This window comes from Notolabrus celidotus, chromosome 1 (assembly GCF_009762535.1).
Source record: "Notolabrus celidotus isolate fNotCel1 chromosome 1, fNotCel1.pri, whole genome shotgun sequence".
NCBI lineage: Eukaryota > Metazoa > Chordata > Actinopteri > Labriformes > Labridae > Notolabrus > Notolabrus celidotus.
The window spans coordinates 22,034,000-22,051,829 of NC_048272.1; the positions used below are offsets into that span (position 1 = coordinate 22,034,000).

The following is a 17,830-nucleotide window of genomic DNA, read 5'->3' on the forward strand; positions in this document are numbered from 1 at the left end:
CCTGCACCACCAGGTAACTCTGGATCTCTCCTGCTCTTCAGTTACCTCAGAAGTTTCTCCCCTCTCTCTCTGTTGGTCCGTTGAGTCTCTTTCTTCCTCTGTAAACTCCTTCTCATAAAGCTGTTCGCATTAATCGGCATGTCAATCTCCGAATCCCTCATTTTTTAGTTCAGTTGTCTCTTACGAAGCCAGCAGATAAAGAGTTGATCATAGCACAACACAACCATGTTGCGTCGAGAAGTGGCTTTCTGATGTTAAAGTTAAGCGATGAAAAAGTTCTAAATATAGCGTACACTTACACGGACATAAGTGTTCTTAAAATGTGATAAATTAGGAGGTAATTCGTCCCCATCTGCATCTCCACATCTGGTTCTCCACCAGGTTTCTCAAAGAGGCCAAGCTGAGCTAGTGCCCCTGTGGGTAATACCCACAGACTGTATAAAAATGGACGTTGTATCCGTGACATCACCCATCTGTTTCTGAAGCGCTGTTTTGAGGCCAATTGTCGGCTGCAGCCATATTGCTGCTGTCGAGCGATTGTGACGTAAAGAGGCGGGCTTTGAGCCTCCTAGCCAACAGCTACAGTGTTCCCGCCTGTCAATCAAGTCAGCTGTGCCTCTCATTGGAAGACTCGTAATCTCAATATCTTCGAAACTGCAGCATTAGAAAAAAATTCACCCCCCATACAGTTTGTGCCGATCGAGAAAGGAGCTATCCAGACCAGAGCTGAAGATATTTGTATGACCCCGAACTTGTCCCGACCCGATGATCGGGTTGGGTTCGGTCATAATTTCTATAATTTTAAACGGGCTTGGGCCGGGCTCGGGCTTGCGCGGTAAATGAGCAGTCAGGTGAATCTGGACTCCCCTCAGCAAGCAGTCGTGCGTCAACGGTACGAGCACTGGCTCGCGCGTAAAGTGATACAGGACCTCTATAAGATCGCATCATTCCTCTGGCCAAAATTTAACCAGCTGAGGGTCTAACTTTTAGGGCCCGACTACAACTCTAATCCAGACTACACTTGTCTTTTGTACCAGGCTGTAAACATGTTTATTTCTGCTGTAAAGATCGGCTTTTTTGAATTGGTGTGTATGTGGTTTTCTGTGTTTCTGCAGCCAGCCTCAAGCGGATCCTCGATGAACTGCAGTTTTTAGCACTTCCGCATTGGACTCATATTTTTAGACCAGAGGTTGCCGCTTGGTAATACCATAGACTGTAGAATTAATGGACGTAGTATCCGTGACATCACCCATCTGGTCCTGAAGCGTTGTTTTGAAGCCGATGGTCGGCGGGTGCCATATTGGAAATGCTGAACTCAACCTAACTTCTGTTGAGCTCGTGTGAGGTTAAGAGGCGGGCCTTCAGCCTTTTTGCTAACAGGTACAGGGTGCTCACCTGTCAATCAAGTCAACCATCTCCTTATTTGGGCAAAGCTGGTAATCTTAATATCACCTTATATTTGAGTTACAAATCGATTCCCCCTGTACAGTGTGTGTCGATAGAGAAATTAACTATTCAGACCTAAACTGTTTTTTGTACCAGGCTGTAAACATGTTTATTTCTGCTGTAAAGATCGTCTTCTTTGAATGGGTGTGTATGTGGTTTCCTGTGTTTCTGCAGCCAGCCTCTAGTGGACACTCGATTAATTGCAGTTTATAACACTTCTGCATGGGCTTTATATTTAAAGACCGGAGGTTGCCGCTTGAGTAATACACGACTGTGTAGAATATGTATGCAGTCTCAGTGGCGTCACCCATCACAGTGACAGAATAGAAGTTCACAGGTTGAAGCTCAGAGGGTGATCTGAGTCAGGCCTGGCAAACAGTTACATCACACCAGCCCTTCTGATGCCTAAGCCATGCCCCCAAATATGCAAACGAACCAGTGAGCCATGCTTAAGTCTGCTTCTCATGAACAGTTAATCTTGCAAGACATCATCACATGATCTGATGTGCAGAACACAAAACTAACTGCAGTGTGGAGCAGCACAGACAATAATTACATAATAACAACCTGTGAGTGTGTTTGTCTTCACCTGGTCAGTACACAGCAACAAACAGACCCCAAAAGAGGATAGTGGATCATCTTCTAGAGGAACATGAGGAGATGTGTTTTACTGCTGACGCAAAGCATGGTTTAGATTTTAGTGGGAATTAGTGCTGTGATTTTAACAGACTCTGTTTCAACCTGTAGAAGATGTGTGAGTGATCAGCAGCTGTTACGTTCTCAGATGCTGGTTGACATGAATTCAAACATGAAGCTGGAGAAGTTTCCAGTGGCTTTAACACTGAATATTAAAGACGTCCCTGCAGTTCAGCTTTCTGATTATTAGGTATAACACATTTAAAGGGCTGCAGAAGTATATTCAAGTCTCCCACACACAGAGTCAAACTGTATTTTCGGTCCTCCTCATTCTCTGTTTTTGACATCAGATTTTAAAGACACGTCTGACACACTTTAATCTCTGTGATCTGAGTATCTCTGTGATCACAGCTTCTTTAAAAACCCTCAGCTTCTTTAAAAACCCTACAACACGAGAAGAAAGTTTGACATACCTGCCATTCTTACAGCAGTCATGGATGCTGAGCTGTGATTGGCTAGCTGCATTTTGGGGGATGATTGGCAGCATTCCTTTCTGTGGTGACATTTTTGTTTAAAACAAATTACTGCTTGTCATACTTTATCTCTTATTGAGTTATTATTCACTTTTTAAACTTTTCTAGTGGAGTGTTTTTTTAAAGTTCAGGTTAATCTCTAACAGGAATATAAGTCTACACAAACATCTCGTTTTTAACTTCACAGTCTTTTAAACTTTTCATGAAAAGCAGGAAACTTGAGCTCACATGAAAACAGATTTCAGAGTTGGAGCCTCTGCTAGTTTGTCACACTGCTCTGCTCGGCTGTCAATCAATGTGTTTTTCTGCCTCCTGATTGGCTGGCTTGTGTACTCAACAGAGAAGTCTCCACCTCCAGAGCAGAGCAGCTGTACTTTTCCACTCCAAACTGAGATTGCATCCAACTCCATCCACTCCTCCTCCTCCTCGTCCTCCTCCTCCCTCCATCACTTCATCTATTCATAACACACATACACACACTTCCCCCTCCTCAAACACACACACACACACTGAAGCAACAGAGATTTCCTCCAGAGTTTTTTGGTTGTATTCAGAATTACAACAGCTGAGGTTCCTCTCTGATTGGTTCAGAGTTCTGGTACAAAAACAAACGCAGGGTCTCCATTTCAGCTAGGTTTGAAGTGTTTATGTTTTAAAAAGTTAAAGAGAACTTCTTAACTCTTTACTTTTGTCTGTTTGCTTTATTTGTCTTTTTATAAAAGCCTCTGTTTTCCATATTTTCAGTTTTTGTTGTCTTTTATGAACTTTCTAGCTTTGGCCAAGTCATCCTATCACTGTGCGGGCAGGAGGTAGTAAACCGAGATGTAGAGTAAAGAACAGAACAGAACAACGCTCAGTGTGTGCTTGCATGTCTGAATGTGTGTGTGTGTGTGTGTGTGTGTGTGTGTGTGTGTGTGTGTGTGTGTGTGTGTGTGTTTGTGTGTGTGAAGCTCCTGTTGTGTGTCTCCAACACCGTAACGCAATGTAATATCACACTCTGGGACAGTAATATTACACCACTAGGAAATCTATGTGAAAGTGCAAAGAAGTTATGATGTAATATGAAAAAGTCCATTGACTCTATATAAAGATGGACGACACATCTCCGCCTCTTCCTATCGTACAAAAGTGAAGCCAAAGACCCCGAGATAAGAGCTCAAGTTTTCTGAACTTGGAGGCTAGAGATCGCCGGATGGAGCCCAAGTGGCAACCTCCTTTGCTGAAAAAAGAAGCCAATACAGAAGTGTAAAAACTGCAGTTACTCAAGTAGCCACTAGAGGCACAGGAATCCCCATTAGGTCCCATGTTGTGTCAGTTTTTAAAGCAAGATTTAACATGTTAAATGCTGAATAATGAAGCCAATATAGAAGTGTAAAAACTGCAGTTCCTTAAGTGTCCACTAGAGGCACAGGAATCCCCATTGGTCCCATGTTAAAGTGTCAATTTTTAAAGCAAGATTTAACATGTTTACAGCCTAGACCAAAGATGTGTTTTGATATCTGGATATGTAGCTAATTTATTTATCCATAGACTTTTTCATAACGCATCAATTATGATAACACAAAGTGTACACATTTAGCATACATTTTCATAATTAGGGGCACAGCTGCATCAACTGACTAGGGTGCATCTTACCTTTTCGCCTGTTTCTAAGATAATTGAAAGTTAGGTTAAAGTTGAGGTTTTTCCAAAATGGCCAACGCCACACCTTTAATGTTTGATAAAACACCTAAGATCCCACAGGTGGGTATAGTCCACCGCAGAACACATTCTTGTGTCAGGTTGAAGCAGACACTCACAGTTTGATTCAATGACTCATGTTAGCTTAGCTTACGTTAGCCGGCAGACTTGAATTATCATTGACTTTTTGTTAGCATGCTAAGTTGCTTTTTAAAGCGTCAAATCACTAATTCAAACTAAACTTCTCAGAAAATTATCCCTTGGACACAAATCAGCCTGAGATGTTTGAACAGCAGAGTGACATAATGTGACTCTCGGTCTACACAACATTAAGTCTTACCTCAGGTCATCATGTCAGCTGTGTCAACAGATCTAACACCAAAGTGGAGCCACTCTGACCTAATATCAGCTCTGATACTCTGGTGCAACATCATCATCCAAGTAGATTTATTTATCTTGGCAGTCCATATTGTATTTTTTTATTGATCGGTTTATACAGAGGCCGACTGGAGGAATAAAGGCAGAGGAAGGGAGACGAGGGCGTAGAGAGCTGTAGAGTAAACTCACTCATTCAATACTTCTGTCATCAGCGTTTCTCAATAGAGGAAGTGAGTCTTGTTGTTATCACAGTCTGAACTGATCACTCTTTGGCCAACTGTTTAGACTTTGACCAGAAAAAAAATAACAAGAACGGCTTTAGACTATGGAACAAGTGAAAGTCAAAGTAAGACAAAGTAAAAATGTTTTGTTATGGATGAACACACCATACGCTAAATCCTAGATTCTATTTCCTGTACATATTCTCAATGTTCTATGTCATGTTTGATATATAATACAAGGTATACTTTTGAGGCATCACAAATGTTTGGGGTTTAAAGCACTGACATTCACAAAAATGTCTCCTTTTAGATTTGACTCAGCTGCTTAACAGATTCAAAGCATTTCCAGTAAACTGTAGGATGTTAGCAGGAAGTTCTGCAAAAAATGTAGGTGTTTTCCTGTGCACATTCTTTTCAAGATAATGCCAACAAACTTCTGGAATAGACTACTGAAGATGTTCACGGCCCTTTGATTTGACAATACAGGTACTTTGGAGTATGTGTGCCTAAAATATATATATATGAATAAAACAGAGAAGAGCTGAGAGATCTGCAAAGCTGTTTATCTGGTCAACACAAAGTCAGTTGTGCAGGAGTCCCCTCCCCAATCCCTGGAAAACGGTTAACTATTAAGTCCCAGTGTCTTGATTGGACCCTACAAAAGTTAAAGGAAATCATAAACACTCAAAATGTAAGACATTAAACTGAAAACATCCAGCCTCAGAGATATCATCAAGCAGAAAATGGCATCAGCACGTGCATTTGTGGGTGTGCTGCTGATCTGTCTAACTGCCGTTCATACTGTAAATGTCTGTACTTGTTGTTGGACCTCTGCCTCCTCACCAATAACTGACACATCACAATGAGGATGTTTGTGTTCACTTGTGTGGGCTGTATATATTTGTGAGGTCCAATTTCTTGTTAGGCGTTTATGCACATTTATTAAATCAAGCTATTAAGTACAATCAGGACGCTCTTTGTCAGCTCTGCCCTCTTTCGAAATGATTAAATACAGCTGGTGAAAGAGTCAGTGTTTTGTTAATATTTGGTAAAGTGCAACAAAAGGTCCTCACAAGCATAGTAAATCAGCAGATTAGCATTAACATTTCTGGCAGAGGAAGTATTTGTAGGGTACTGATCTACTTTCTCTTAATCTACCTCACAGAATCACTCTCCAGGCTGTGCTGTGTGTGTGTGTGTGTGTGTGTGTGTGTGTGTGTGTGTGTGTGTGTGTGTGTGTGTGTGTGTGTGTGTGTATGTGTGTGTGTGCGTGTGTGCGTGTGTGTGTGTGTGTGTGTGTGTGTGTGCCAGCCCACTCTCTTCCTGTTTGGCAGTGTCAGCTGACCAATCAGAAGCAGCATTGCGCAACAGCAACTCAGACTTTAAAGTAGGAGCTGATGACAACAGCAGGAAAATAGAAACAGCAGCTAGAGTTACAGACACAAAACAGCTGTGACCTGCTGCAGTGTCCCCAAGCACTGTGCTGGTGTTTGGGGCTTGATAAGATAAGCAACAGGTCAAAGGTCAGACTGAAGGGTTTAAACCTCTAAGCCTGCCTTTAGTGTGTGACATTTGGGATTTTTATGATTAGATCATTCAGACGAGATTACAGACGATGATGTGTGCTGCTCCAGGACCCTAAAGAATGACAATAATGACGATTCTGAGATGTTGAATGTGAATGTGGCTTTCTTTGATCTGCCCTTTTGTGGCTCAAATAACAATCTACTTTTCCTTGCTCCGATTTATATTGCATAAGCAAGTTGAATGCTTCTGACTCACACATACACATCTCTAGATATTCAGGGAAAAACAGCCCTTAAGCTGGTTATTTCAGATCAAGCCCTGGACTTGAATCCAAACCTTAAATAGCTTTAATAAGGGATAACTGTCCACTGTAAATACTCAAGAAAACTAAAAACGGCACCTCTTGGAGCGTACACTAATAATAGAACCAATAACAACGATATTTAAAGCCTGTGCAACCACACACAGAAGTATATTGTTGAAGTTTGGTGAGGATATTTGTTCTACAAATAAAGACCCATTATGCAGCTGATGTAGGCCTATTTCAGTGAAGCAAAACAATAGAGTTAAATGAATAAACTCCCTGCTACAGAAAACAGCAACTAAACAGCTCCAAAATGCTACAACTAACTGAGGAGTGTGCCACAGCTAGCCAGCTACAGCTAAAACTAAATGTTCTTATTATCACTGAACTCTAAAACGGTGATAAAATATCATAACATCTTGATTTAGTTTAAAAAACTAAACAGAACAGAAGCTAAATACAGTCAAGAAAAATTATAATAATACTTATAAAGAAAAATGTATAAACTAGCCCTGCTAAAGACTAGCTAGCCTAGCTTTTAAGCGTAGCAAGATGCTAGCTAACATTTCTGACTCAGCAGAATTCATGTATTTTTTCTATTTTGGCTCATTTAACTCCAAATCCCTTTTCATGATTAATCATTAAAGACAAGAGAAAATGCCTTCAAGCGTGAGAGTTGGAGGGTTAGCATCATGTTAAAGCTGTCAGGGTTAATTGCCACAGCTAGCTAGCTAAAGTTAAAGCTTAGGCTAATTTTACGTTTTACCCTCCACAAATTTATAACAAAAGTATCATATCTTGAATAAATCTACTTTATAAGATAAAAGGGAAGAAGCCAAATACAGTTATTGTGAAGGTAAATAGATTAAATGGCCCTGCTTGAAGCTAACCAGCCTAGTTTTGAGCTAAATGCCATCTCAACCTCAAACCAAATGAATTTTTGGCTAATTTAACTCTAAAACTCTTTTTAAGGCTATTTTTGTTATTCATTTATTAAAACTCTAAAAAATTATATCTACTTTAGATAGTGGCTTATTCAACAGCTCAATCTTGATAGTTAAACCTCCTGTGAAGAACTTTCAGTTAAAGTTGCCCTGTGGACAAACATGTCTTTGCTGATTACTTATTCTTGACAAAATATATTTCTCCCATATCAAGTCAAATGTAATTCCTATCAGACTCTTTGGGGTTCAAAAGGTAAATTAAAAAAGGTGTGTCAGCGGCTTGTAATTCATCCCTTCGTCTGACGCCTACCCCCCACCTGTGGTTCCCAACATTGAAAATAACTATATAAAGAGTCACCTTTCTTTGTGATGGTCTTTTTTCAGTCTGTTTTATGACCAGCTAAAAACTCCTCACAGTAGCTTTAAAGAGGTGTTATTTTATCATGTTAAGGCTAACAGAGGAGGCTGCCTCAATGACATAAAGTTACATTTACTTCTGACACACCTGGATTTCTTATGAAAACATCTTAACTTTATTCTCCTTGGTAACTAAACAAGCAAGTCACTTAGTAGAGTCATAGTCGAGAAAAAACTAGCTTAACCAGTCCAGCTAAAGGCCAGCTAGCCTAGCTTTGAAGAGTAGCAGGCTAACTGCCAACTGCCAAAGTAATGTGAGTTTGTAGTCACTTATTTCAAGTTAAATCACATGTTTGGATTATTAAGAGGATTTTAATCATAATATTTAAGTTTATTTTATTTTAATTGTTCAAAATGATAAAAAAAAAAGTTAAGGGAACATTTTGTCCAACTTTTCCTGATTTCCAAAGTCATGAATGTGAGGGAGTGACTACCTCTCTCTCTCTCTCTCTCTCTCTCTATTTAAAGGGCAGAATAATAGGTCTTATAAGTCAGTGAAACACATCCAACCCCCCCTCCTTGCTCACAAAATTTGACCTGTTACCATTATTAGTTTATGACACACAAACACAAAGAGGCTTATACCTCCCTGTCTGTCCTTAGTGGGTGTGACCAGCCCACTCCACTTTATGTAATCCACTTTAACCGCTCTGCAGGAACACAGTGTATCCCCCTCCTACCGCCTTTAATGCCTGCCTGAAACATTCCTTAATGCTACTTACTGTATATGAGAGGAGCGTGATACTATGGAGAATCTTCTGTGATGTAACTTCTGTTTCAGTAGTTACACGCCTCAAGTCACAATATCATCTTTAATTATGGAGTCATTAAAGTGGATAACTGTGTCTGCAAAGAGGTTTAATGTTCCTTTACGTCAGCTGGGCTTGTGTTTGAATACCAGGATGACAAAGCAACAGATTTCTGCAGCTTATGTAAAAATTTTGTATTGAAAAAATGGAACAAACACTTTTCCCACAGCACAGTCAACAGTTGTCCAGTTTCTTCACACTGATTTGATCTTATTCTGGACTACACAGCTCAGAGACATCATTCTCTCCGTCGTTGCTTTGCACAGTGATTATAAAAGCTTGAATCAGAAGTCTAGGATCATAGTGGTAGCCTGCTGGAGTTGCTCCCTGTCGTCTTGTGACTTTTTAAAACGTCTTTGAAATCTTGAGAAGTCCAAATACTTCTATCTATTCAATTTTCATTATGTCCTTAACTTATTTTTGATCTAAAATGTTGCTTTTTGGCACCATTTCTTTGCATTTAATCGTAAAACACTTCATATTTTAAATGCTTCTCATAAATAATGCTCTATTGTGTAACTGCTGTAGTTTAGAGCGATCCGAAGCTTGAATTTCCTTTAGTATCAGTAAAATTGCATCTTATCTTAATGTCATAGTTGATGCAGTATTTGTATAATGATTTTTAAATTCAAAAAAAGGTAACTTGATCCAAAAAGTACTCCAGCAGACATTTTGAAGCCATGATTACGGTATCAAGGGCTTCATCTTGTGTCATTTTCAGTGATCATAAATCATGAAACCTTGTTTTTGTTGCATATCTCAATATTTAATCTCATTTCAAAGTGTTGTTTTTATTCTATTGTTGTCTATTTTGTTTGTTTTGAGAAAATAAAGTTTGTTTGCATGTGTTATTTGATGGTAGAATGAAGAAAAATCAACGTACTCAAATTATTTATCTGCCACATGCCTGTTTTTCTGCATGCTATTTCTCTTGAAGGTTTTTCTTAAACTGTTCACTCTTCCTTGCTCCTCCTCTCTCTCTTGCTGTCATGTGACCTATTGTTCTGATGCATGATAAACGCTGGCTTGTCATTTGCATGTTCTCACTGTGTATCAGTCAGAGTGGATCAGTGACACACTGACCGTTATAACACTGACGCTTCATAAGAAAAACTCCCTCTCGCTTGTTTATATCCACAAAGAAAATCACTCAGATTACAACAATCAGATATTTATTTCAGAGTTTTATCTTCTTTATTCTGTACATTTAAGGGCTTTTCATCTTTATGACAGTCTGTATCGGCCAATCATCTGCAGCCTAACACAGCCTGCTCGATGCTGATTGGCTGTCCGGGCTCACTCCCACCACCCAGCCAATCTCTCTTTGTGTGCAACAATAACAACAGAAAGGCAGCACTTTACAGCATCCAGACACACTGTACATGACCAAACATAGAGCGAACGTTATGTAAAAAACATCTGTTGTAATAAAGTCATTTACTCACATTCAGATTTATCTTCAACCTTAAAAAACACAAACAGGATGAGACAGTTCCTCTTTCAGAACATCAGTGCCAGTGTCATCAGAAGTGACAAAGAGAGGAAGATCGCTGCACAAGAACTCATGAAACAGAAATGTGTTTGAAAAATTTCTTACAAAATACTGTCAGCAGAGACCTAGTGGAATCCTCTCACCCTGTGAGTAGATTCTTAAGACTTAAAGGCTGAATGACTTGAAACAAGGAGATTGAAAGTCTGTGAACATGAAGCAGAACAAACCTGACCCCGTTCAGTCTGAGGTTTGAGGTTCACACTGCTGACAACAAAATGGCTCCCTGAAAGTTTCCCTTCAGGACGTCAGGATGTCACAGAACTCAACAAAGTCCCTCTGCATGAAGTTCTGGCTCTGGATCAGGTCATCTTCAGAGGGGAAATACGGCATGCTGTCCTCTTGCAGACGCAGACTGTCTTCACGCAGACGCACAGTGTCCTCGTGCAGTACCACGATCTGCCCTGGTGGTGCCGTTGAGCTGTGTGGGTTGGGACTGTCCAAAAGGGCTCCTCTGGCATTCTCCAGGACGCCCAGGTATGAGTCCATGTCTGTGAGCTCCACGTCGCTGTCCGAGCTGCTGCCACTGTCGCTGCCCACAGAGTCAGAGCGCAGGTGCAGCATCTGATACTTTTCGTGCATCAGAAACTGGTTGGTGTTCTCCGGGGCCCTCATCCCTCTGGCTCTGTTTCCTTTGACGTTAACGGGCCGGAGGGACGTCACCTGCCCGTGTTGCTGTCGTGGCTGATTATGAAAAGGATGATGACGTTGAGGGTGCTGTTGCTGGTGGTGATTGCGCCCTCTCGGCCACCCACCCCCTCCTGTCCTCCGCCCCTGCTGCAGACGCCCCCTGCAGCTCTTGGACCAGCTGTGCCTCCTGCGGCTGTAGGGGTCCCTCTGTGGACCTCCTTTTCCGTCCTGCTGCTGCTGCTGCTGCCTCTGCTGGCAGCTCTTGCTGCACATCATCTCTGAGAGCATTTTCTTGTCTTTCTTGCTGTGGCCTCCCTTCCTCTCAGCTGCTCTCCTTCACATCCTCCTCCTCGCTCAGTTGCAACAACAAAGAGAGGCTGGATTCTGTTTTCTGGCTCAGATCACAAATGACCTCCTTTACCCAGAGTCTACCTTTTAACTATTCTTTCGCTTTTTTTCTTGACCTCTGGCTTTGGCTGGTGCATTGCCTGCTCTTCCTCCCCTTGCAGCAGCAGCTTGCCTGCTCGGCTGGCTCCCTGTCACGCCCTCCTCTGTCTGACTTATCTCTCTTCTTCGTCTCTCTGAGAGTCAAATCAGCTCCTGACAGCTCTGATTAGTGAACTGAGGTGAGCTGTGGAGGGGTTTGAAGCGTCTTCTTGAAGATTTAAAGCTCTTATTTCTCTGTTTCAGGCTGGGGACTGTAGTGTACTCAGCTGTGACCAGCACTGACTGTGGCTCTGCCTCCTCCTCACAGCTAGGATAAAGAGCAGGAAGGATCCATTCGAGGGTTCAAGAGAAGGAGGGGGCCAGGGCTTTCACATTTATTCTTTGCCTATTATTCTCACATTTATGGGACAGATTTCTATAAAACATTACTTATACATGTGTGTAAAAGCAGAATATTATAGGCTTCTGCACGTTCATCAATGTTATTGTTTGTTTTGGTTATAAAGAAGAAATGAGCCAACCCTGCAGCAGGATGGTTCCCTCCGCTTCAGTTTTAGCAGCTGAAATCTGATCTCCAGCTGCTGCTGTTACTGCCCGCCCCTCTGACACACACATACACACACACACACACACACACACACTCACACACAAACACACACACACACACACACTACAGTATCAACAACCAGCAGCACTGGGGCAGGACGACTGTGGTAGTTATTGTAATAACAGTAACAGCAGTTGGTTATTGTGTCATGCACGTGTTTAAGACTTCAGCCCACTTTGACTCATGAGACACCACAAATACTCTTTAAACCAAGAAATTCTGGAATGAATACTTTCAACATTTTAAAGTCTGGAGACAGGAACATCTAACCTGCGCAGAGAAAGTTTGACTCCCTTTTTCACAACCCAGCTCTAGTTTTTAGGCGTCCCGCCAACATGCCTGAGGGGGTTTCAGTGTTAGTCTGTTATTCTCTATCTCTTTGGTCCAGACTTAAATACCTAAAGATCTTCTACGCAGTGTAAAACAAACCTTGTCATTTTTCTCCTGTCCCTTTTAGTCTCTGAACAATGCTCCCCACAGACTTTATCATCCTCTGATTCCCATCTAGCGCCTCCATCAGGTTGACATTTGCGATTTCAGTGGAAAATGTAAACAACTCCTTGAAGGTTGGCCATTTAATTTGGGTCAGACATTCACGTCCCCCTCGGCACAGCTTTGACATTCTTTGAGTTTGAGTCTTGCACCACCATCTGGTGGAAATATGCACCAGCAAATAAAATAACATCACCATCATCTAAAGCTGTACTCTCTGTCTAAATCTTACAAAAACATGTTGATTATTGTGTACCTGCTTGTAAACATCATGTTGATATTGTTCTATAAATGCCAGCTGTCTGATGGTGTCATTGCTGCAGCCTTATTCAGCTGCCATGTTGGCTTCACAGTCGTTTTTGTTTATAATCATCCAACCAGAAGACATAATCAGACATTTACTAACCAGAGAGAGTCAAATCAACACACACTCCCTCCAAATCTCACGGCAGCTCTTGTCTACAGCTGTCTGCATCTATCATCAACACACTGCCCCTGTTATCACATTTCTGTATATATTTAGGTCACTTTAATTCTCCAAACCACAGACAATAGGATGACATAATGCACCGTCAAGTGTGCAGCTTCACCAGTGACCCCATGTGGTCGTGGTGTGTATCACACAGATCAGTGTGCAGCAGATGGAGGGGGCGCAGTGTTGACTGATTTTCTATTATTAGATCATTACCACTGTAATGCTTGTGTTGCAAGTAATGTGACACTTGTTCTGTTGGTGGATTCACAGGTGTGTGTTATTCTAGCTCACAGTCAACAAGGTTAGATAAGTAGATTTAAATTTAGTGGATGTTTGAAGTATCTGTAACTTTACAGAGTAAAATCAGCTCAGATTTAAAGGCCAGCTGTTCCAGAGACTGTTTGAATCAGCACACAGTTAAAGCATGCTGAGGCTGCACACAACATTGCCAGGCTGTATGAACTGTGGATGATGTAGTATTTTAATTTATATACAATCAGAGGTGAGATCTATTACCATCTAACATGAGATACATGTCTCTATGTTGAAATAAGGTCAGACTAAAGCTCTCTTTTGTTCACCAATCATTTGTAAACTTAAACATAGACCTTAATCTAAAAGTTCACTAACAGGCCTCTATCCCTCTCCCAAACACGGTCTCAGCAGATGTGTGTCTAACATGAGTCTGGACCTGCTGGAGGTTTCTGCCTGTTAAAGGAAGTTTGTCCTTGCCACTGTAACTGTAAATGCTGCAAAGTGCTCTGCTCATGGTGGATTAAGATGAGCTCAGACTGAGTCCTGTCTGTAAGATAGGACTGGATCTTATCCTGTCTTGATGTTGGATCTTTGCTGATAATAGAACATGGAGTACGGTCTAGACCTGCCCTATTTGAAAAGAGTCTTCAGATAACATTTGTTGTGATTTAGCGCTATATAGATAAAGATTGATTGATTGATTTATAAAGTTTTTATTTTTCAAGGTTTATTCCTCTATAATCCACAGAGACAGGGTTTCCTAACAGAATGGGAGTTGTTTTTCGTTTATTCTGCATGAGAACTGGCAACCCTTGTCGAACAAAATCCTCCCTCTTTTCATATTTAATACGACACAAACAATAAATCCATTAATGGACAAAATAATCAGCAGATTAATCCATCATGGAAACACTCACAAGTTTCAGTCCGGTGTTAAAATAGGTCAAACAAAACGGTATAATCCTGATTATACACGAAAGCATAATAAATCATAATGTAATCATGCAATACTGAATATTATAAGAGTTAAAGGGGGCATTGTTTACCTCTAGTTTTATACTTAAGCCACGATTGTCTGTTTTTACTTACATATGTGCGCTTTAATAACATTTTAAGGTCCAAACAGTCCAGGATAGTGTAAGTTTTAGCGCTGATTACATGTTTTGTGTAACTTTATATTGATTTGAATGACTGTGTAGTGACCATTTGTCATAATAAACTCAGTAAATAATCAAATTATCAAACTCGTACTTTAACGAAACATAATCAAAGGGTCACTGATGCACTGTGGGGATGTGATTTACGCAGACAAAAGAAGTCCAATGTCGGAACGAATCATTTAATCATTCAAATAATCTTAGAACTTCTTCTCAAAGATTAAGATCCACACATTGAACCTTTTCTGTCAAGTCGCAGCCCGAAGCTGGCTAGACCTCTTGACATCTCCGCAGGGTGCCCAACAGCCCAACATCTAATAGATCCAATATCAGCTTAGTTTCATAAGGCCATACCTTGTCAGAAAATATCTTATTTAAAATATGAAGTTAAAAAAACATAAGCATTAAAACATAAAATATCTTAAAATATAAGATCAAGAAAGAAATATTAGTTAAAATATTTCATTAAAACTCTTGCTAAAATACATTTGAAAGTTTGTTGTTAAAGAAATAAAAAATAAGGTTGAATAATGGGTTTACAAAAATCTAAATATAAAAAAAACAAATTTAAGTTTAGAAAAACCAAACAAAATAAATTATATTAAATTAATAATAAAAAAGAAAGGTTTAGAACAATTAAACACAATTAATTGAATTTAATCAATTATAAAAAAAAAAGAACATTTTAGAAAAATCAAACAACTGAAACTACTTCTTATCTGTAAACTAAATATACAACTAAATACACAAAATAAACAAATAACTCCTCCAGACTGTAATAGAGTTTTGAATAAACTGGGCGTAGAGAATGATCACATCTGCCTACAATAGGCCAGTGTTAACTTCTCTGGTGACACACTCAGTAAACTATGCACTGAGGATTTATTTTAATACAAGAAGTCATCACCATCTGTCCTCGTGATTAGTTATTGTCTATGGCACTAAAAGCAGCTCAAATCCACTTTATTCAAAGTTTCTCTATTAGTCAAACATTCAGGTACATAATGTACTTTAAAGAAGACAAAAGATAATCCAGGGGAGCTGTTTTCAATAACTCCCGCGATAACTAACTGGCAGACGAGATTTGGTTTTTATTAGCCACTAAAGGTCGTTTTACTTTTTCTTTCGGTTTATATTTGACGCTTATTCACAGAAAAGTCTACTCACGCAGTCTCTATGTTAGCTGTTGTAAATAAATCAGTGTTAGTTGAAGTGAAAACACGGTCTGTGTGTTGTGAATGAGTTTTTGTAAATAAAGTTTGATGGTTTTAAATCAGTCAGCTGCTTCGCTCGGCAGCACCACAACAAACATGGCGTCCGGAGGCGGCTAACGGAGAAAAAGCTCTGGAAACCCTCATGAGGAATTATTAATTACTTCTTTCAACTCCATAAATCATCATATCAACTCTCCCTCACCTCAACATGGACTCGGCTCCGTTCCCAGAGGAGGTTTCAGAGAGGAGAGTGTGTGTCGTCGGGTCGGAGCTGGTGGAAAACTACACAGTAAGCTCATTTACGTCCGAGTTCTGATGCTCTGTCGAAAAATGCTACCGTTGAGATAATGGATGTCAGATGGCATCAGTTAACGCTTTTCAGTTGTGATTACAAGCTTAGGAAAAGGTGAATATGAATTGGCATCCTTTTAAAAAAACTTGTGTTTAAGATTGTAGGCTAATTGTATCTTAATAGATCAAATAATGCTCCTGGTGCATACTCACTTTTTTTTAAAACACTAATCATATTATTTGCATTGTCCGAGTACAAGGATGATTTATAATATTCTATTAAAACATCTTTAATGAAGATCTTAGGAGTAGTAAGTACCCATGGTTGTCATCTGAGCATGCGCAGAGCTGTTTGGTAGCACATCTCGATAGGAAGCACTATTCAATGGAACACCCGGGTTCATTTAACCTAGCGCCAGTTAGCTTAGCTTTGAGCTATAACAGCCTTAGTTTCTCAAAGTGAACTGCTCTGTCAGTTAATGCAAAAACTGTATAATCATCATACCTATCTTACGTCAGTGATTATGTCTTTAAAACGTGAATATGAACCATATATGATTAATGTTAAGCTAGTGTTAGCTTACTGTTAGCTTAGCTGTCAGATACAGATATAGAATGTCTAAAGGTGACACACCTGACAGGTCTTTGGAGCTTGGACTTTCTATGACAGGGAATGGGCAGACTATGCATTAATGATTTAAGGTTATGTATTGTAATGTTTAATAAGCCCTGGATATTAAAACGGCTAATAAGAAAACCACTATCTCCTTAAGTTTCTCTCCGTCCTTCCTGTGGTTTTGAATTACTTCCATGATTTTATATCTGTTTCATTTTGACTGTCTTGTCAGGAAGAGTTGTCTAATAAAAATTTTAAACGTCTAAAGTATCTATATTAGGGATGGGCATTTGTAAAAAAATATCCTCCTATTCGATAGTCTCATTATTTGTTGATTAATCGATTAGTTCCCCTCCCCTCTGCAGAGATCAGGAGAGAGACCCATTTAATGACTGTGCACAGCTGTTGTAGTTATGATATAGGTATGGATATAATCCAGATATTATCTATAAAGTTTGCATTTAACCTCTTTTTTTGTTTATTTTTCTGTACAAGTTTCTCCCAGGACTTTTTGCTGCTGCAGAAGTCTGGATTTTTTTTCTACTTCTGATCCCACAGAGCCGCACCCCTTTAAGCAGCACCTGGCTTTTATTCTTTCTTATGTAATCATGTTATTATGGGAGTTTTATAGCAAAGAACAAACAGCTTTTAGATGTCCTGCATCTACTGTCAGGTGGCTGTACTGCATTACAACCAGGCGCTTGAACAAAAACAGAAAATACATTTTAAAGATGAAATAAAAGTAACATGAACTATTCCGTTTTGTATTATTAAAGATTATTCCATTATTTGAAAATCACAGCTCATCCCTAATCGAAATACAAAAGATGAACAAAGACAACCATCCACTAAAGACTTTGTTAGTCTACTTGTCTCATCTCGAACAGAGCATATAACTGCACACAACAACAAAAGCTCTGCAGTTATTATAGATACCGGCCTGAATATCTACTTTCCTTTTAACCTTTATTTAACCAGATGAGAACCCATTGAGATCAAGACCTCTTTTACAAGGTTGACCTGGCCAAGAGGTCAGCAGCACAGGTCAAAATAAATAGTACAATTCAACAGAATGGAGCATATATACAGACAGTGTGTAGAAACAATCAATTATTTAAAAGTGCAACTAATTTGCAAATAAAGTGCAATTTGTGATCACAGAACAGCTTTTTTTTTTAAACACAGGCACTGTTCTTTGGTCT

At 39.8% G+C, this 17,830-nt stretch overlaps 2 protein-coding genes across 2 annotated transcripts in view; one reads left to right on the forward strand and one right to left on the reverse strand.

The window, feature by feature from the left end:
• Nucleotides 1-10,050: 10,050 nt before the first annotated feature.
• Nucleotides 10,051-11,915, reverse strand: wu:fb55g09. Its single transcript, XM_034694988.1, has one exon. The coding sequence runs from the start codon at nt 11,360-11,362 to the stop codon at nt 10,685-10,687; it is 678 nt and encodes a 225-aa protein (XP_034550879.1). The 5' UTR covers nt 11,363-11,915; the 3' UTR covers nt 10,051-10,684.
• Nucleotides 11,916-15,603: 3,688 nt separating this feature from the next.
• nisch (nischarin) overlaps nt 15,604-17,830 on the forward strand; it is a 31,995-nt gene continuing 29,768 nt past the window's right edge. The window contains exon 1 of the mRNA XM_034684561.1: nt 15,604-16,010. Within this exon, the coding sequence (XP_034540452.1) occupies nt 15,930-16,010 (81 nt within the window). The 5' untranslated portion in view covers nt 15,604-15,929. The remainder of the gene's footprint in view (nt 16,011-17,830) is intronic.

Excerpts from the sequence above, each read along its gene's own strand:
- wu:fb55g09 (XM_034694988.1), bottom strand. The coding sequence starts at position 11,362 with ATGCTCTCAGAGATGATGTGCAGCAAGAGCTGCCAGCAGAGGCAGCAG.